The 21,965-nt window shown below is 37.3% G+C and overlaps 1 protein-coding gene across 1 annotated transcript in view; it reads right to left on the minus strand.

Moving 5' to 3' along the window:
* Positions 1 to 1,436: 1,436 nt before the first annotated feature.
* Positions 1,437 to 21,965, minus strand: part of NETO2 (neuropilin and tolloid like 2) — a 29,621-nt gene continuing 9,092 nt past the window's right edge. Inside the window, exons 2-9 of the mRNA XM_033069385.1 lie at positions 18,896 to 18,952; positions 17,254 to 17,394; positions 15,215 to 15,463; positions 13,040 to 13,084; positions 12,823 to 12,950; positions 9,419 to 9,647; positions 6,490 to 6,603; positions 1,437 to 3,572 (exon numbers count right to left, since the gene is read on the minus strand). Coding sequence (XP_032925276.1) covers positions 2,992 to 3,572; positions 6,490 to 6,603; positions 9,419 to 9,647; positions 12,823 to 12,950; positions 13,040 to 13,084; positions 15,215 to 15,463; positions 17,254 to 17,394; positions 18,896 to 18,952 — 1,544 coding nt within the window. The 3' untranslated portion in view covers positions 1,437 to 2,991. The remainder of the gene's footprint in view (positions 3,573 to 6,489; positions 6,604 to 9,418; positions 9,648 to 12,822; positions 12,951 to 13,039; positions 13,085 to 15,214; positions 15,464 to 17,253; positions 17,395 to 18,895; positions 18,953 to 21,965) is intronic.

Below are 21,965 nucleotides of genomic sequence, written 5' to 3' on the forward strand. Positions count from 1 at the left end.
CGGACTGCTACCAGCACGCTGGCTGACTGGGTGTAAGGCTGTATTCTGACTCTGTCAGTGGCTTTTTGTATTACTGCATTTTAATTTTAATTTTCCTAATAAAGAACTGTTATTCTTATTCCCATATCTTTGCCTGAGAGCCTCTAAATTTCAAAATTATAATAATTTGGAGGCAGGGGGTTTGCATTTTCCATTTCAAGGGAGCCTTCCTTAGCAGACATCTGTCTTTCAAACCAAGACAGTAGTGTAAAATCAGGATGCTCCTAGAAATGTATAAACTAACATGGACACAGTGCAAATAGGCTAATGGTACTCAGATACTGCACTAGTATGAAATGTGATATTTTTCACTAATGCCCCAAAAGTTTTAAAGACCACAACATCAGCTTCAACTGGATTGAGACTGCTAAACCAATGCTAGATTCTTTTGCTAGAACTGTCAGCTTTCTGTACTGTGATACCCAGCAGTCTACCCATTTAGTTTTTCTCTATAGTAAAGTTGATTATACTGAAAGTAGAAATATGGCTCTAATAGTTCAGACTCATTTCTTAAAGCACAGCTCAGTAACTGAACCCCACCTTGCCATGGGCTGTGTAGGCAGATTGGTTTTCAAACACGCCAGGGAATATTGGAACCAGTTACGCTCAAAAGCCAGGACTGGCTGTGGGAGCTCTGGTGTGCTCTGGGGTAGCCAAAAGGCAGCTGTGTTCTGTCCATGTAATCACAAGGCTATGACAGACTGAAATATTACTCAAGCCATTTGGGAGCTTCTTCAATTTCCCTCTTCTCCACGGACTTGGGCTCTGCAGGCTTCCTATTTGTTTTATTAGTACAGCTTTACTGTTCAAAGGCAACATAACTTGGGAAAGAATAGGGATCATGGTTTTTTTAGCACATGGATAAATATACCTATAAAAGAAAGCTCAGTCATGCAAACCTAGCACTTACAAGAGTTATCAGGATTAGAATGACTCATGTAAAACTACGTATTACTTGTTGAAAGAATCTGGAACTAACAAACTGTCACAAATAGCATTGTGTGTCCTATAGGTCATGGTGAGATATTTAATCCTGAGATCAATGAGAATTAAATAAAATCTGCCAAATGTTTTCATTAAATATTCAAAAAGTTTCAAGTAGAAATTAACTAGATTTTTTAAACATTTATTGTCTGCATGTAGTGCATTTAAAAATAAAGTCCATTTTCATCCTTTCAAATTAAAATACATTCTGGGACCTGCACAAAAACTGGCACCAGGGTACATACAGCCCTGTGGGTCTAAGAGAAAAGTTGATTAAGTTCTTTTTAAACAGGAGAAAGGGTTAAAGTTGGGGAGTGTTGAAGAAACTCAATTCCCCTTTCTTTTTTCCCCTTAAATGTTGTATATTTTAGACAATTTAAAAAAATCTTTATAATTCTATTGAAAACCTGTAATTACAGCTGTTCATCTTTATTTCAAAGAAACAATTTTTCCGTTGCAAGGGTCACATGTTAAGACTTTTGGGGGTTTTTTTTAGTACAGTCAGCACAACAAACACTATGGTTTGAGATCCATCTGTAAATAAAGGCTATGCCCACTGCTAGCTGGAGGATCAGCTTTAGTCAAAGGTTTCCTGTAAACAAAATACCCAGATAAGTTCAAACTACCCAGGGAAGAAAGTGTAGGCTAATGTGAAAGTCATGATAAGTATTCTTGGCAAATTGTGATGTGTGCAACAACAACAACTGCAAGTTACTCAGAGCTGCTAAGAGGAAGCTGAAAGAAGCCTGCTGTACAGATGCTAGATTTGGATTTAAGAAATAGGCTGTACAATATCAAACTATATAAAAGCTTAAAAACCACAATGAGAGTATATTTTTAAAATTTTCTTCTATATAGTAAAAATTTTTAAATTAGGTTCAAACCACCATTAAAAAAGGTATGAAATGTGCAGTTTTGCAAGTGGAAACAAGGGGCACAAGAAGGATTCCATAGGGGTTAATTAGAGTTGCTTTGTGATTTCTTTGTTTCCAGTACCTTCATATACCCAGTAATCACACAGACCTCAGAGCAGTTCTCTTCAGGCAAGTAGGACATGAGCTAAAAGTATCATCACTGATTTCAGCAGGGAAGATTGGCTGCAACAAGGAGTAAAAAGCTATTTTAAGAGACAAATGTACAGTACAATCTATTTATGTAAATACTTGGAAAACTCAGGAACAAAATTGTTTCCTAAGTACAGAGCTGTGAAATCAGTGTGCCATATGGAGCTATAATATATGGCAGAATATTTTAAAATCCTAAACCTTCTTGAAAGAAAACTGTTGTAAAAGTCTGCATCTAGAATAAAATGACTACTCGTGTTTTAACTGAAAGCTGCAAAGATATTTCCAAATATACTAAAATTAATATAACTTGGTACTGTTAAAAGGCAGTAACCCTTTTCACTTATGTCTCACAAAGCACAGAGTGTGAAAATGATAATTAAAGGCAAATGAAACAGATGGCTGTAACATAATTCATGAGTCTTAACTGGCACTTAACACTAACTCTACTTTCAATTTGACAAATACAATAAGACACCTATGTTGACATACATGTGGTGCACTTAACTACTTTTATTTATGCAAGTGAGGTATTAAAATTGTCTTGAAAAGCAGACACCTAAAGAAGAGAAAATGGCATGGAGAATAGTAGTCATTGCTTTCAGTGTTCAATGATTAGTAGTTGTAGGGTTTTTTCTTCCAACATCCTATCTTATAATTTCCATGCAAAGTCTCCATCTTACTCTTCCACTAGATAGGTAGCTTGGGAAGATTGGAGGAAATCCAAAATCCACCACTTTTTCAGCAATAATTAATTATGAAGACTGGTTTTGTTTTTGAAATGAAGTATAATAAGCTAAAAGTGTGTGCATCTCACACGCTGAGTATGGTACACTTTTAATATATACATTGTCATTGTACATGAACATTTTGTATGTACACTGATACCACCTTCAGCAGGAAGTTAAAAGTCAATAGATAATGAGCCTTGTGCTGTATCTTCCCTTCCTCTGACATAAATTTCACACGGAATCTCCTCCATCACCCTGTCTTCTATCACCTGCTCGGGGCAGTCGTGAGCTTGCTTGAAAGTGTAAGTGCTTTTCTTGAATGTGCTGTTAAATGTTTTCATGGGCTGGGGCTGCGCAAAGTCATTGCGGAAGGGCAGTTCCATGGAGCTCAGGTTGGTCCTGCTCTGTTTGAGATTGGAGGCCTGAGAGCCACAGTGGTGGTCGTGAATGCATCTGGAAGCTGTTGAAGGGCGGCGCAGTTTCTGATAGTTTTCAAGTTCCTCGGATAAATCTGCCAAATCTGCAGAAATTTCTTTGTCCCTTAGTGAGAACAGTTCATAGTGAGGAGGATCAAAAACTTCCTGGAAACCAGTTTTATTGAAGGCAGTCTTGCAGGCCATAACCTTTTTGCGAGGTTGCTTTATTTGCACTAGAATTGAAATGATGAGAAGAACTAAAACTATCCCTGTTGTGATGCCAATGATTGTCCCATGGGTTTTGGTGATTTGTTCAAACAATCCAGTTTTTTTCTTTTCTGCAAAGAAAAAATTATTATGACAAGACATTATTAGTTTCTACACTTGTGATTATTTAAACAAAGCAAAACTGTATTGTGATTGCCATGCAAATGATAAAATTACTTAATGGGACTGGAGATTAGACCTGTATGTCAATGGGATTTGTCTAATTCCCTGTCATTAGTGGCTACCATACGATAATTTGATAATTCTGTGGCAGGTGCAACTCTGTGAACCAGTCCTTGCTGACTCAGCTGGGATGTGCCTTCTATCCTGAACCTTTACTGATGGTCTATATTCCTAAATCCATGAGCTAAATAGGCTTAAATTAACCTTAAATAGGTTAAATCCAGCTACAGATGATATTTCTCTTACCATGGTTTGCTTCTGCTGGTAACATTCTCAGTGATGTCAGTAGAAGAAAATGTAGACTTAAAATTGTCTAGTTCTTCTTTAAAAGAGAAAGATTATCAGATATGAGAATGACTGTACTGTTTTCATATCTCTTGGAAATGTAATGGCTATGTCTATTGTGTAAGTCTGTTATACCTAATTCATCACAGGGAGCTTTAGCAAAGCCCTATTCCAGTTCTAAGAGTCCAATGATGAAATTACGAGAAGAAAAAAAAGTTGGAAGGGGAGACACACCAACCAACCCAAATCATCCGGCAATTTTGGCCAGTACTTCATGTGAAAACACACAAGATGGCAGCATCAGAACAAGATGGTTTTCCATATTTAAAATTCTTATTTGAAGATTAAAGTTTTCCAGTTGGATTTCTGTTCCATTAATGTTCTTGTCCTGGGGGACTGAGAGATTTCTACACTGCAACATTGGCTAGAGGGAAAAAAGCATTTAAGACTATGAAGAAAAAAATGTAGCAGCCTAAATCTTGCATAATGTTTTCAGGTATCTGGCTACTGGCAGTTGAATACCACACACAGTGCATGGGGAGAGTTATACACCATCATGTGTTATTTGAAACAATCCTTGTACTAAGCAGAGACAAGGAGTTGGCTAATAAGAAATTACATTTCTGCCTCAGAGCTTGGACTGCTTCCTTTGAGCTACTTTTAACCTTTGAAGTGAAGGAGGATATCTCCCCTTTGTCCTGCCTATCTTAGATCAGAGTGGTGCCATCCATGGTGAGAGGTATGAATTTCACTGTTATGGCAGTTCTCTTGTCTGCATCTAGGTTTCTTAATTCTTGGCAAACATTTTAATCAAAAAGGTGTTTTGCAAAAGGCAGTGTCTTCCCCAGTCTCTTAAAATAAAGTGCTACTGACTTCTCTATCAATTTTTGTGTTACAGGGCTTAGGCATAAGTAGGTCACAATATGCTCAGATTTATGCAGCTATTGATATGGACTAAATGAGAACTCTGGGTGCCTGCAGGAACTGAGCACAATTGTGAACAGCTCTCTTTTTAAGGCTAAGAATTGCTTATTTGGTTGCACCAGTCTCCCTTAGCTGGCAATGTGGATCTAGTCTTCAGCTGTCTCTTAATTTCTGCTGTGCAAGTATAAGAGCAGCATTTAGACTGCATTCAATGTAGAACATGATGGATTGTTCAGCACCAGATACAGCAATTTACAAATATTGGGAAAGACACAGCTTTTAGGGAGTTAATTTTTTAAAACTGCAGTACATGAGTGAAGTGTGGATTCTAGAGGAGTGTCTAGAAAGCAGTTGGTAAAGATGGGAAAGAAATCTAGAGATTAAACTTAAGAGGGAATGTTGAATATTATCAAAGGTAAAGATTGTTTAGAGGAAGCTTAGTTTTACACCGCAAACTTGGGAGTTATGGACCAGTTCTGCTGACTGGAAAACTTCCACAATATGCCTTACATTAGAATATCTATTAGTGGTGCGAATTTCTTTGTTTACCCAAAATTAAATAAACAAGTAGGGTTTTGTAATGATTATTTACTTAAAAATGCAAGCAGGATTTGTGCATTGAAAATAAATTTTCTTTCAAGACTTTCTATCGAGAAGGTTTTGACCTTTTCTGCAGGGTTGGTTTCTTTGAAATGGAGTACATATTTAAATCTTCTGGAGTTTTCTTCTGGAGTTCAGACCTATTGATACCATTCTATTTGTCAAAAAACCCTACGCAAACAATCTCAAGAGTTTTTGTTCGATTGCTTTCTTTAGCAAGAAAAAATATTGACCTTAGACTGGTTTTGTTCTAACTCTGACAACTGAGCTGTTCCTGAAGCATGGGAGAATGTCTGTGCTTCAAATTCCTTCAAATTATGAGAATTTTTCCTGCAGAGCCTGATATTGAAACAAGTCTTTACTGTAGTTGTGATGCTTGAAATAATACTCCCAATCCATGTTCTAAAAGCGGCAATTTACATGTGTCTATATTCCATAAGTGTTTATTTCATGCTCCCTAACAATTCCTCCTTCCTCCCATCCTTTCTCACACCATACACAGCAGTTGAGTTTATCCTGAAATAGCCTATGATTTACAACTCTCAACTAATGTTTTAAAATTGTCTTTGAGAATTGTTGCTTCTATTTCAACCCTGAGAGAGGCTTTTTGTGCTTGAAAACTTTCCTGTGCTTTTCCAGCTCTTTATTTTTATCTCTAGAAAGTATAACCTGTCCCTACAATCCTTGCTTTGTTAAAGTTTAGAAATTGATAGGATGCAGCCTCAAAAATACTAAATTCTAGTTCTTATCAAGCTGATATCCTTTTAAAATAGAGAGTATATGCTGAAGAGGAGGAAATTTAGTTAAAAGCAGTAAGATCAATATTCAGGATGCTTACATGTGTCCTGAGTTTAAATAAAAAATTTGCAACACCTTCCTGAGATAAGTAGAATAGCTGTCTTCAGCATATTTCCAGGAAAAAGACATTTCATGACTTTCTTGAAAGGCAAACTGACCAGCCTAGCTCATAAAGGCTGTGGTTTGCACTATATTCACCTCTGCAGTGATTCTCATCCCAAGGGTATGCACAGTTCTGAATGCCATTGCAGACTAAAGAATTATTGATGCACATGTTGCTATGGCAGAAGTAAGTGTTGCCTGAGCAGGGAGCTGCAGGAGAGAAGAGAAAGAAAACATTCAGAATTTTCAGTAACTAATGTCTTGCAATAAAACTATTAAGTACCTATATCTGGGGTTTTTAACATGCTTTCTTTCTCTGTTTCAAACACAATTGCTTCTCTTGCACATCACTATCTGATGCTTTTCTCTCTCTTCATGTGATTGCTTTCAGCATATTATCAATGCTACAAAACCAATTATTGCTCCAAAGGGGTAGGTAGCAAATAGAGTCACAAAACACAGATAATGGAAGAAGGTTTCAGTATGTGTCTTTAAAAACTTAATACTTAAAAATCACATGCTCACTACCACTTATATATTTGTTCTGTGCAGCATCTGCTGTGTAGATGTTTTGAAGCAGTCCCTGAACATCTGAACATTTTAGAGCCCATTAATATCTTAACGCAAATCAGATTTTAGCTTGTGGAGGACTGTTTCAGAAATTGCAAGAGATTTCAATAACTAGAGGCATCTAAGTCATTCCTGCTTGTGAATCAAAAGCCTCCTATTAGAGCTAATGCAGGGATTGAGAGAGTACAGTTTAGCTTTTTATGTATCTATATATAGTCAGAAATTTGAAGAAAGAAATTAACTAGAAGCTGCCCCATGTTTTTGTGAGTATTTGTTACAACTCCTTGACATAAGAAAAAATATATTAAAAAGTAGTAATAATTCTTTTCAAGGTGTTGTATCATATACATAGGGAATTATTTATAAATTCAGGGCACTGGACAAGAAATTGGTTTTCCCTTTGTTTCAGTAATGTGGTACTTTTATGATGGAAATGCCTATTAGTGTTGCTAGTAGAGTCAGTTATATACTAAACAGCAAAGATGTGTGACAGACATTCTACTATTTGATTTCACAGAAAGAATATGTTCTTGAGCAGCCTGGATTCTCTGAAATGTAACAGGAAACCCAAAGGGTAGAGCAGAGGGAATGACTGCTCCTGAACACTGCATTTGTCACTTAGTCATTCTGTTAGGCTTGAAAATCACAATGACAAAAATAGGAGTTATGCCTAAGAAGAAGAGAACATTCAAACCTTTAATTTTGATTTTGCATTCCTAAATTACATATATTTTATCTTTCCATGTCTTACTCCACTGAAGTTGGGTAACCTACACTCTTTGGTTTTAAGGTTTTCTATTTGCTGCTTCTGCTTAATCCTGGCAATCTGGCAGTAAATTCCATACATGAACTTGCAATTCAAGTATGAATATAGAACATTGTTAGAGTATATTTTGGAACAGTTTATCTATGTAATCTCAGTGCTTAAAAATGTCACAGTAGCTATCACATCCCTTCCTTGCTCAAGTGAGTTGAGAATTTAATTGTTTGGAGAGTAGATCAAGTCTGAAGAACACTGCTTTAAAACAGTATCACTCTTTCAGAAGGTCAAGATCAGGCCCATTCTGTCAGTTATGCCACAATGTAAATATATTCCCTTTCTCTTGAACAGGTGATTTTTTTTAAAGTTCTGTATTTTTGGGTGATGCATTCTGCCATTGCTTCTCCATCTGCCAGCACAGTCCCTATTTCACATGTCTGCATAGTCCCTTTAAGTTTTGTGGACATGGCTTTTGTTCACAGTTCATGAAGATGGGACACATGGACGTATTTTCCTTTTGTCTGTTATCCGGCGAGTTTGTCCAGCCTAGGACTTCAAGGACATAGCTGGACTATTCTCATAACAGCTGCCCAAAAGTGGTGCAATGCTCACGGTGCTCTTTGCATCTAGCATTACTCATCTATTGAATCAAGCCAAGAATCAAATACATTGATTTTTCACATTGCTGTTAGCTGAATTACTTAGTCAAATCTGCAAGCAGCGCTAGGTGTGTGTTAGGTGACTGTCATGCACTATTAGTTCATTTATGGAAATCTTTCCAGAAATATTGATCGTTTTCATGGTTGGCTTCACATAATTACAAATCATTAGTAAGGTAGAAGAGAAAGATATCTTAACAGTCTGAAAATAAAATAAGCTCAGATTCACTTTTTTCAGTTAGAAAAATTGTTTGTGACTAGATTATATAAAAATACTTGAAACACTTTTCAGCCATATACTTTTCAATTAGTCAATCCAAGAAAATGCAGTATCTCAAGTAAATAACAATAACCGCATCCCTTTGCAGATATTCTTTTGCCAGTGACTTCTGAGTTGCTTTAAACTCATACATTTGGAAAGTTACCTATCTTTAGGAGCATTTAGTGTTTCAACCTCTTGCATTAAAAATCCCCCACAACCCCTGCAAAAAATCCAAACTCAACAACAACAAAAAACCCACTCCAATATTTATAATTTAAATGGTCATATCCCTGGAAAAGTTCATAGCATTTTCTAAACTGAAAGCTGGAATAAGTTGCACTACCACCAATGTTAATAACTGTATTGAAATAAAAGCTAGTGGAAAAGCAGTTACCAATTTTTGCAACCACCTGTTGTGGTGTCTGGCAGGGAACTGGGAGCTAGTGGGAGAGCACACTTCAGTCCCACTGCTGTCTTTTTGAAATAAGTCTGTTCTCATTTGTAGGGAAGGATGTCTGTGAGAAGGATGTAGCCTAGGGCAGTACTGCTGAATTCAAATGGAAAATACACCTTTCAAACATGGAGGAAAGCTTCTCTTCAGGAACCATGTTAGAAATGTAATAAAGCAATTATGTAATTTACCTGCTGGCATGTGAAGGAAATAGAAACAACCTTTTGTATGTATTCCTGCTGCTTAATATACAGCTGATGCTTTCCCTAAAATACTTGAAGTATCCCCAATCCAGAAGAATTGGCACTTTTAGATCTACTTACGATCCACAAAGGAAGTGAAGAGCATTCTGAACCTGCTCAGTCTGCTGCCTTCATCTGCCCACATCCTCACCACCCCTGTCCCTGTCTGCAGCGTGACATCATTGGCCACTGTGCTGCAGAACTTGGCCTTCAGGTTTTCAATGGAACTGCTCCCATCATACACAGCAACAAAGTTCCTTTTGCATTCATTGGAATGCTCCATCTGATAGTCCAGAAATCGCATATAGATCTGTTAGAAAAGAGGAACCAATGCCTTTAGGAGAAGAAATACAGAGAGAAGAGTTTTCTTTCTTAGCAAATCTTGAATAAGATGGTTTTTTCCCTTACACATAAATACAATTCCCAGTTCACAACACTTTTAAACTTAGATTTTGTCATTAGATGTCTGTGTGGAATATTGCCTGACATTTGTCTTGGGTACCCATTTCACTTCTCCCTGTTCCCCAAAACAATCTTTATTTAAAAATTTACTTTGATTTATTTCTGCTCCCTTTGGAGAAACAGTACAAAGCAATACACTTGGTGAAGAAACCCCCAAGAAACTCTGCTAAATGTGAAGTCTGTTCCTCTAGAAGAAATATAAGGAATGCATAAACGTACTGAAATAATTTTTAAAGTATTTTGATGGTTCTCTTTCCTTTCTTTCTGATTCATAAAAACAATGTTAAAATATAGGGGAAGGAGCCTAGTCAGAAAAGCTCTGAAGTAAAATAAGGAAATTAAAATTTATTGCTTCAGAATGAAAGCTAATTACTGAACCATAGCTGTGTTATAGAAGACACAAACCATGAAGTCAGGAGTAATTTGAATAAAAATGGAAATGAGAGAGAAGTAAGCTGGCTGTGTAGGAAGAATTAATGAATTTAAGCTAATCTTAATACTTCTAAAAGCAGAAATCTAATCCAAGAGAAGGCTGCATATGTGTTGGAACACATGCAGCAAGGAAATTAGAAGATTGAGGTGGTATTTAAAGAGTAAATAAATAATTTATTTTGCTTGAGCAGGAAATTCATGCAAGATTGTAATTTAGTTAAAATTACATGAACACATCAAAAGGCTTTTAAATCTCTTCAATGGCTGTATTGAAATTCTCAAAATTCTTCTGAAAATTTTGACATATGAAACCAAGTCACCTAAGCATGCTGCAAAGGCCATTTTAAACTTAGACAATTCTTGGACAGCCATTGTGTTTCCAGAGAAGAGGTGTGCCCAGGTGGGGGCTGAGGAGCTCCTCCCCTGAGCTCTCCCAGTGTCCCTGGGTTCAGCCACTGCAGCCTGGGGCTATCTGGGCACAGCTCCTGTCCTGCCCCTGCCAGGGATGCTGCAGAGCTTCTGCACCTCAGCGCTCTGATCTGCCCCAGGACTCCAGACCCCCTGCTCAGGTGGGATGCAGGAGGTCAGGGCAGATCAATCCCACACTTGGGCTCTATAACCCAGTTTGCTGCCCCTTTGCCATAGCTTGCAACCACCACTGAGAGACACAACGAGATTCCTCTCCCCATTCCTACAGCTACCAGGCTTTATTGAAAACATGGTAAAAGAGAAATACACGTGACACTTATAGCCCCCAGCTTTTCCTTCCCAGTGCATCCAGAAGCAGGCTGGCCAGCACTGCCTTCCCTTGCACATTCTGTCTGAAGGTGAAGCCTGTGCCATAGTACTCATGCCTCACCTCCCTGTTTTGTGATTTTCAGCATATGTATTTTTTCTTTTTTTCTGTTTTCTTTTTCCCCCCCGCTGCTGTTTTTATGAGATTTACTGCTGGAAATTCTCAGCTACATTGAGAACCTGTTCTCCATTGATGACTTATCTCAAAAATATGGATGTGAGCTGCAATTGCTAGTATTTGGGCTGTGAGAGGGTATTTTCTTTTAATGATTGACTTTATATATCTCCTACAAAATTACAATGGAAACTAAAAATAATTTAGCACACTTTTAGTAGAGCTATTATTTGTATGATAACAAAGGAATAATCCCATTAAAAGTGCTCACCTCTTCACAAGCTCCTTTAGATTAATGTGTTAGGCAAGTATAAAAGGTCTTTACTCTTACATTATATTGATTATTCTGGTAATTTTATGAAATCTGGAGGTAATTTATTAAGTGTCTGCTATACACATTTTAAAAGTCCTTTCATTCCTGCACTTGTGTCAGTTTTAAAAGTTTATTTTTATTACAAAATCAAATTGAGGAAATTAAAAATGTCTATGCTTATTTTTCTCAGGAGACTGCACTGTATCAGATTGAATGGATTTTATCATCATAATTCTGCCTGAATAGAAGCTTGAGAAACCACTGTCAGAATACTAAGAATTATTTTTCTGTAATGTTTTAAATCAATAATTTAGGATGATGATCTAATTTCAGGACTCACCCAACTATAAGTCTGCCTTCTGACAACATTCAATAATTTATTAAAATACTTAAGTACAAGACCTGGTGCACTCAAGTGGCAATGTAGAGAGAAAATGGGTTTGTTATTGTTTCTGGAAGAGCTGTGTCTATTACTTAGACTAGGATAGGGCTCTTGGGAATTGACTCACTTCCTCAAAGGCTCAAATATATTAATGGACTTGTAATTTCTTTCTTGTCCTCTTATTATCATCTTTTTGATTGCTGTTTTAGAATGCACTTGCAAGGTGGTTAACAGGGCTGGTTAGTTAACTGTTAGGAGTGTGTAAGAAGGCAGGGGGAAGGTTTGTCATCTTGGCAGCTACTGCTTCAAAATAGTTTTTAATTTTTATGTATGTGCAAGCAGAAGCAACATTAAAAATGTGTATGCTATATGGAGAAAAGTATGTGCTCTTCTGTGCAACATATTTAACAAATATGATTCTGCAGCAAATATGGTTCAGGCTTTAGCTATTGTATTTTGGGGTTGCAAACAGGATTTTATCCTGCTGTTCACCTACAAGGTAAAACCTTTCCATTTAGCTCAGACTGCTGATGAAAGTGGGTTTTAAGGTGCTGGACTGTGAATTAGATGGGAGAAGCAGGCACATGTTCTGTTGACTTTGAACCAAATTCTCCAATAGAACCACTGGAGGCGAAACATTCAGTTTTGGCAGTGAGATTTATTGGAAATTACTGAAGATGTCAGCCAGCATTTTTGTCTGCAGTCTTCCAATAAAACCAGAGTCTAAGTAAAATGCTCCTGAAAATTGTTGCTTAAACAGTTCTCACAGTTATTTGGTATTTGAAGCTTCCAGTAACAGGATGCCAGCACTACAGACTAGTGTAAGTTTAATTTCAAAAACTATTCTCTCTCTGGATTTCCTAAGCCACTGCTACAGGACTCATTTCAGTGAAGTACAACATTATGCAAGTCACATTTAGTGACCGCTACCTGTTGCTACTGTCATGGAAACCCATTATATACTGAATTACATGAACAAAACCCACCTTAGCATTTGGAGTAGCTTTAATTGTCCAGATACAGTCAACTGCTTGCCCTGGTTTTGTTTTTCCTTCTTGTTCTACTTGACTGGAACGTACTATTCCATCAGCTCCTGAAAGCTCAAACTGGCAGTCTAGGGAGAAGACAGACCTTGCTGTCAAATGCAGTATGACATTAATTTAAAATTTCATGTATAAAGAAATTGTTACTGTAATACTATACCTGGGATGGGATTTAAAATACCTCCTAGGTAAGTGAAGTCAGGATCTATAATAGAAAGAAGTCATGAATCACAAGGGCTATCAGTGCTTGAGAATCACTTTAAGCTTTAGTATTATCTGCAGATTATATCCTTTTTTTATTATGGCACAAAAAATTGCCAGGAAGTTTACTGAATCAGTTGGAGCATATAGAGACAAAGTTTTCTTAGATGAGAACATTATTCCACAAAGATTGACCTTATCTGAAAAAGGTAATTCTATCCTGACAGCTCAGATTTCTAGCATAACACAAAAAATTACTATTGAGTATTTTGTTCCTACGTTATATTCTAAATTTAACTATGTCAGTTTTCACTGAAACCACTGGAGCTCCACAAGAATACAGGGGATCTTTCTCTGTGCAAAAAGCTTATTTAGATTAATTTTATCAGACTGCTGTCTATGTAGTTCTGAACATTTTGAACTGAGCTTAGCAGAATATATCAACACTTTGAAATTGCAAACTGTTCTTTAAAAAGTACATGAAGAAGGCTGTTTCAATCCTTAAGGTACTTTTCCCTGGGTTGTCTGTGTCTCTTGTATTAGGCCATGCAGAACATTTCTAGACGTGGTTTATGAAATGTTGTTCCCTGCAAAGAAAGCAGTAGTTCAGGGTGTATTCTGACTCTGACAGTGTTTTGGGCTTGTTCTTTGTAATACTGTATTCTAGTTTAAATTTCCTAGTAAGGAACTGTTGTTCCTATTCCCATATCTTTGCCTGAAAGCCCATTGATTTCAAATTTATAATAATCTGGAGGGAGCAGGTTTACATTCTCCATTTCAAAGAGAGGCTCCTGCCTTTCTTAGCAGACACCTGTCCTCCAAACTTGGACACATAGTGAAAAGCTATGATCGCTACATGCAAAATTCTGCAAGGTTTTCAACCTCCTTTGTAAGCTGATATTTTTATGAAGCAGAGTATGTGCATATGTTCCCTTTCATTTCTGCAATCATAAAATATTTTACCACGCTTCATATAAATGAAGAGGAAGGAAAAGAAAAATATTAGTCCTTCAGTTGTTGCAATCTGTTGTGAAAATAATATGCAGTATAAATGTATATTTAAAATTCTAGCCTGCAACTATGGTAATCGTTTTGAAAGCAATGTTGATGAAGTGATTTTGAAAATGGCCTTAGTAAAATGCATAAATACTGTCCCTGTGAAAACATTTAATCATGTAATTCCCAATGGTCTGGTCACCATGTTAATTTGACGTTTCCGAGTCCAAATCTCTGAACAGTAATATATAATCATGAATTGTGTTTTCATGTGCTCTAGGGGTAAAGATAACATTAAGAAGTTGTTTGTGTATACATTTATTGAAGTAGTAGAGCTGACACTTGTATATTGCCTTTTGTCCCAAAGGACAATAAAATGCTGATAACTACACGTGTAGTATGTATGAAGTACAATAGTCAAGCACTGCACAAGGACATCAGGTCAAATTTTCATGTAAGAAGGATGCCCTGCCAGGTTTAAGTAGCTCCACAGAGCAGATGTAATTTTTGTTTGTCTAAAGGCACTGTCAGCACATTGTCCTCTCCTTTGCACCTGTGAACTACACAGCACTTTGAGCAAAGAGCAGTTCTGTTGTCTGAGCCCAAGGGTTGAGAGAATCCAGTTATACCAAGAGCTCGTGCTTAGACTGTGCAGATACTTGCTGTGGGTTTTCAGAATGGAAATTTTAAATTTTAAATGTTTTACATCTGGCTTGAGTGCTACTGTAAAGTTGCTTCAGGTGTTTTTATCCACTTGGCCTGACACTCCTAGAAGAGAGGCTGGTGAAAAGGCAGTTCTTTGCATAATTTGTCTTTCCTTTCCTACCACTGGTGAAACTGGTACAAGTAGAGAAATTAAGAGGGGTGCTGCTGAAGACTTCAGCACAAACAAGCTCATCTGTCTTCCTCACTAGCAAACTACAGACCTGTAATTTCCTTCAGCTAAGATTCCCCAAGTGTTTTTAGCCATGTGCCCTGTAGGATTAGCAGGACTGAGACTGTGACTATCACATTGTCACTGTGCCTCAGTAACTGCTCATGCTGAAATTGCAGCTCTAGGCTGAGAGGACAAACACACCCACAGAGTTCAAAGGGAGCAGATAGTCATTAACTCAGTCAGAATTTTAGACATCTTTACCTGGTATAAATGAGTACTTTGCTTGAAATCCCTTTCCTTCCAGCTCCTCATCAGAAATAAACTTGATCCACATAAATCTCCCTGTTGATCTAATTAGTGCAGGACTTTTCAAACCACAGTAACGATTAATGAGAGGGGAGAACCCAAAAGGTCCATCTCGAACCTCCAGGTGATCAAACCGACATTCGAATGAGGGTTCTATGTAATAGGGTTCATCAAAGGTCAACTCAATTCTTTGTCGTGGAGCAGCTAGACATAAAAAAAAATTGAGCAAAAGATTAAATGAAGATCTTGATAAAAAACACAGAGACATGAAGTAATGAGGAGACAGGCCTCTAAAACAGCAAAATAAAGAAACTGGAAACTTCTCAAAACACATCTGCAGTCTGCTGCAAAAATTTAAAAAATTATTTTCTAAAAGATACTTTTGCATAGAATCATACAAAATTTTTTGCTTGCTGATCTTAATCGTTGAAAACTCAGAAATCCCATTAATTTAATGCAGTACATATAACAGATATGAACATATATGCAACGGTATTCCAACTAGGTTAAATATTATGATACAAATTAAAACAAGTGTTCTGTGAAAGCAAAATACATAAAAAAGGATAAAACACTGAGCTAAGCAGAAAAGAATGGACAAGAGAAAGATAGGAAGAACTACTATTTCTCAAACATAAAGTACTTTCACAGAAGACATATTTTATTAGAATATTCAGAAAAGTGTAAGTCCCTCATACATATCAATAATAAGCATGTAGCTACAGCTGTTGGTGAGTCTGAGCCTGTGGTAGCCTAAGATCAGGATTTGGATCAGAGCCCTAAATCCTGACTCTCACATCCGTGGTTTGGATCCCAAGACTCTCTCCTGTATGAATGGCTTTAGTGTTCCTCGTTCTTGGCATCGGCTGCGCTACGTGAACTTCCCGATCGCGGCTGGGATCTGGAGTGCCAGTGCTGAGGATCACACGCTGCCTGCTTTTCCTGAATGCCCAAAGGATTTACCCCGCCAGACCTTCTGCCTCACTCACACGAGCTTACACGCTTTGGAGCTGCTGTGAATGTTGGCAGTGGTCTGCATGAAGGAGTAGATCTTGGCTAGAAATTCTGGAGGGCCTCGGCCCGGCTCAGGCACCCACAGCGTTTCTGAGGAAGGATTGAGGAGAGCTGGAAGCTGCTCCTGTGCCCCAGCCCTGCAGCAGGGCAGGCTGGCTGCTCTCTGGAGCACTCCTGGGCAGGCAAGGTGCAAAACCAACATGTGCATGGGATCAAGCAAAATGGAGGGGCCTGTAACGACTACTGTGCTGTACAAATAAAAACTCACCAAACCTCATTACTTGAAATATTTCAATTAATTGATATGAATCTGATGATTAGGCTGACTAATATTTTTAGCTGACTTCAGTGGGTTTTGGGTGCATTCTAATAAGAGGAAAAATAATTGGAGTGTCTCAAGTCTTGCAGCCTTTATTTAAGATATTCTCATTGGAATATGGTTTTATTCTAGTTAATGACATTTTTTTGTCCTCATCACATTATTTTAATAGTGACCTCAGCAGTGCTAACAAATCTCTGTATTTTTAGTACAGTGCTATGGCAGCCAGATATATCTTTTTTATTAATGAAGGACAGCATAAAGGTTTTCTGCTGGTGAGATAAAGCAATACAGCATGGTATGAAATAGCCTTCGTCTTTTGCAATCTATTATCAGTGATATTAAGGTAACAAGCTGCAATTTTTATCTTTCTAATTCCATACCTTCATAGATTACAGTAGATATGCTGCTCCTTTTCCTGGCTGTGAGGATATGTCATATTCTATATAGTTAATTTCTTAATGTTTGCATTTCTTATTTATTTGTTGTTATTACTTGAGAGAGAAAATTTAGCTTCTTGTTCAAGTAAATGACTGCAGAATTCATTATATTGCCATTACAGCCATGCAATACTTTACAGCAGTATGACAGTTTCAACAGTTCAAGATTTTCCATTTAACAGTAAGATTACAGCAAAACAAAACAGAAATACAGCATGTACCTTCTAAGATATAGATGCACTCTTGATTGGGTGGGTACATGTTTGGGTAGTTTGGTGAAGCAAAATGTCCTCCATTACTGGTCCTGACCCAGTTGTCACACTGGGTGGGAGGAATGCGATTCACTCCAATATTTTGCCCACCTTAAAGGAAAAAAAAAAAAAAAAAAAAGAAAAAAAAGAGATCAAATAAGTTTAATAAGTTTCTTCTGCAGGCATGCAGATTTGATAAAGTAAAACTCTGCATGATACAGATTTGATAAAGTAAAACTCTGCATGATACATAGCCTATAAATAAGAATGTAATTTATTTTGGTTGAAAGCACTCTTGTAAGGCACTCATTAATAGCTATCTAAGAAAATCTTATGTTTAATTTTGTGGTGGGGTATATCCTAAACAAATCAGTTTTTGAATATCAAATATATCCAGAGATCCTTGGAAAGGAGAGGGAGCAAAATTTTTTTCTTTTTTTTACCCAACCCAGTTCAGGTTTTTGATACTTTTCTTTCTAAGTGAAATAGTCACAGTGGCTGCCAATAGCATTATTTTATGGGTTATGTCATCTCCGTTCCTATGAAAATATAATCAGAAATATTTGTCAGCTTTCACCGGTTTTGACCCTGATTCCAGAATATGCTAAGGTGGGATATCTATTTACAGTAATTTGTTGAAAACAGAATTTTTGTATGCAAATACACTAATTCCAGCAATGGTAGTTAATAAAGTTCCTGGCTATAGGTAAATTGCCGGGGTAGCTAAGGGTCTCATTTAGGATCAAAGGTCCCCTTCTGGATGTACAGGGAAATGTGTTCTGAGATTATGCAGTTTAGTAAGGTAATTCTTCATGCTGGATCATTCACAGGAGCTTGGCTCAGATTTCCTCATCCACAGAGAGAAGAGGTTGGCAATAGTGTGATCTCTGACATTCCTAAGTACCTTTGGCCCTTCTCCTTGCTATCAGCAGCACTAGAGAGAGTAAGACACAGATATGTATTTTCTGGTAGATACTTCCTAAATCTCACAGGATACTCTCATAGTGTTATTTATATTCACACAGTTTTAATTTTAATTTTGTGACCTGTGAGAGGACATCCATGCTGGTACAGGTCTTGCATGCCTCCAGTAAATTACATCACCTTCCATTGGTATCTTGACAGCTTTTTGATTTATGGGGGTGAAAACTCTCTCTCCTGCAGAAATTTTACAAGGAAATTCTGTAGGTGGCAGTTCAAGGAATTCTTCTCTCTTAAGTATGGGTAATCCCACATATGAAAAAATAATGTTTGTGAAATCGACTCCTTCCCCACTCAGCAGGCTTCAAAAATGTTTGTGGGTGGACTATTTGAAAAGTTTTCTGTCAGATACAGAAAACATGAATTTCTGTGGTGGTTTCTTTCCCTCCTCTAACATCTAAAACTAGAGAACTTCACCTGGGAAGGTGAAACTTCCATGTTCTTTGTCACTGCATGGCTTTGTTCATTTGGGAGAAAATGCAGCAAATGGGGGAAAAGACTACAATTCACATTGGTAATTCAAGAGCTATTAGTATCTGAATGTAAACATTTGTTTTCACTTATATTGCTCAATTAAAAGTCATAAAACTGTTCAATTTTTTGAGAGAAAATAATCAAACTAAAATTGTACCTTGTGTCTTCTGTGCAACGGCAATACCTTCCACTACCAGGATTGTTACAAGCAACACTGATGAGAGAAATTGGACAGAAAAACATCAGTAATTCTTCAAAGTCATAGACCATTTTCTGCAGTCCCAGTTCATGCAAATCCTGGCATCACTGACCAAAACAACTCAGAACAACTTAGAAAAATATGTAATTAATTTATATGTTTTCTTTAAAATTTCAGCTCATTAAACCAGTGCAGTCTCTATGCACTGCTGGTCCTTCTTCCAGGTTCCTCAAGAAAGTGTGTATGAGAACAGAAATTCATTGTTTGAGGGGACTTTTAAGAATACTTTCTAGAGTTTACATGGTATCTGTTGTCTATAAAACTTTCATACCCTGAAACAAGATGTTTCACTGCTATAATGAATCATATTTATCCTAAGATTCTATTTGCATAATGAGTGCAAAAGACTTCTCCAGCTTCCAAGAAATTAATCTGGACCACAGGAGACATTGCATGGTCTTAACCCCTACATAGATTTCACAGATTTGTGCTTGCATGACTGATTGTTGTGATGCTGCGACACAATACCAGTTATTTCTGCAAATAATGGGGCAGTAAAAAATGGGTAGATGCCAACTTCTGGAGATGGAGAGCCTCCCTCTTTCTTTTCTTCCTTCCTGGCTGTTTTACTTCTGGCCTTTCCCTTACATTTATACATTCCCTTGCACCCAAGAAGCATCCACATGAACAGCAATATGAAAAACTCTATATTCCACAGTCCATCAGTAATTTTAAGCCGCCTTAGTGTTCAGAATTTCCTAAAATACTTTGTCAACTTTGTCACTTCAAATTGTTTGGGATTACCAGGAAGGGGAAAGAGAATGAAATAGAGGAAATTAATATGCCACTCTTCAAATCTTTCATTTGCTTCCATCTGGAGTATCTCAGAAATTCTGGACACATCTCTTACAGATGTAGCTAAGCAGGCCCGAACTGCCCTGGGCTGAGGGTGGCTGAGGGGAGATAGAATCCAAGTTACAAAATCACAAGTGTCATTGAGATTGAGAACTGAGCAACTACTACTTGTCTCTTCCAGCAGAGAACCAGGAGGTGTCAGGCAAAGCGAGCAGGTGGCATGTTCAAATTAAACAAAGATTTTTCTTTTTTTTGCTTTTACATGCACACAATTCCTAACACATCCTTGAGGTAGAAAATTTTGTTTCAGAAACCCCTTAAGTTGTCAGAAGTCTGGGATGTATTTGGGGTAAATATAATTTGCTCTACTTTTATACTCGTTCTGCTTCTGTATCTCTGAAAAAGAAGATACCAAGCAAGATGGACCTTTGATGTGACCTGGTGTGGCCCCACCCATGTTCTTAATCTACTCCTCAGGCAGGCATGGCCTTAGCACTGCAGGGCAAAAAAGAGGTTTCAGAAGGAATTTTATTGTCACATTCAAGAAATTAATTTTATTTTCCCAGCCTTCCTGCCTTGTTGCTCAGGCATTCTAGTGGCTCAGTTGAAATGGCATTTTTTTCCATTTGTGGTTTTCCCTGTGTTGCTGCTGGAATTGGAGTCCTTTAAAGTTCCAGAGTGAGCATGCACTGACTGTGAACCACGGTGATCTTGACTCAACTCATCCAGATGCTCCTCTAACGCTGGCATAGATATATTATCTTGGGAAAAGATAAAAGGAATCAAAGTCTGCTCCTGAAAGTGTCCATCTAGCATTTATGTTTTATTATGTATGTTTCTGCTGCCCTTTCTTCTCTCTACCCATACTGAAGTAGACTGTGTTTCATTCTGAAACTTTCCTCACCAACTACTGTTTTTTCCAGTGTAAGTCCAGTTCGTAACTGTGGGTGTTTTCTAAAATACCATATGGGTCTTGCAAACAAGTGCTATGTTCTTAGAAGTATGTTCTTAGAGTAGGTGAAGATTTAAGTAGTTTTTCAATTTCCATCTTTGCAATAATTCCGCATTTTCATCAATATTAATATGCTTAAAAATATACTATCTGTCATTATCCAAATACAAAGCAGATGCTGCTCATCATTACTGACTCACCCTAGACTGAAAATTCCTCCTTCAGAAGAAAGTATCTAGCACCCATTATTGGTATTCAGTTATGCATGTTCACTAATCTTAAAAGCAAATAAACAAATAGTCCGTTTTTATTGACATGACTGATACTAGATTTCAACTGGTTTTAGTTTTTACTATTCCTTACATAGATTCTATTATTGCAAAATTATTTACTGTTTCTTTTTGCAGCTTCTCTGTTTAAACTGTACACTGAAAAATCTGTATTTATGAGTTGCAAGAACTTGCAATGCATTGGAACTCCTGAGATCACTTGTCCTTAACATCAAGTCTTGACAGTGGTTATAAAGTTGTTAGTCTCTGGTTTGTTTCTACACTGGTTTTGGTGCAACATTTCAAAGTTGGCTTTTATTGTTACAGGCAGTTTCCTCACTCTACGCCCATCCTCAGTTTTGCAAGGAAGAGCAAGTTCTGTGTAACTTAGGCTGCTTCTCAAAATGCAAAATAAGCTTTGACTTATTTTCTTAAAGCAAACATACAGAGAAATGAGTGAAATTAACCTGTAACTAACAAAATGAATGCAAATAGTCGCCTTCAAGTAACAGTGAAAAATTGAGGGTTTGTTGGTTTGCTTTGTTTTTTTTAGTACAGCTCTTTGCTATGGCTGCCACTGTCACAATACACTTTAAAAAAATTTTCAGTATGCATCTACATTTGTTTCAGTGATTGTACTGATGGAAACAACATAAGAATAGATGTTCTGTTACACTAACCATTGATTTGCCTCCTTGCTGATGTGGATACAGAAACACCCCCCAAAAAGGACTTCAGAAAGTGTGACTGGCTTTCACTAGAGCTGCACTGTTTCTATAAATAGTCCAGAGCCTGTATGTGTGTAAATGCAAACAAACAGTGCCTATTCCTTGCAGAGCAGCATGGATATGCAGGCAACTTCAGAAGATATGGGTTGAATATTTGTCTTACTGTCTTCCTTTTGTCATGTTATATGGATGAGAGGGAATAGTATGGACCACCTTGCCTTTGT

Source organism: Catharus ustulatus, chromosome 11, assembly GCF_009819885.2.
Source record: "Catharus ustulatus isolate bCatUst1 chromosome 11, bCatUst1.pri.v2, whole genome shotgun sequence".
NCBI lineage: Eukaryota > Metazoa > Chordata > Aves > Passeriformes > Turdidae > Catharus > Catharus ustulatus.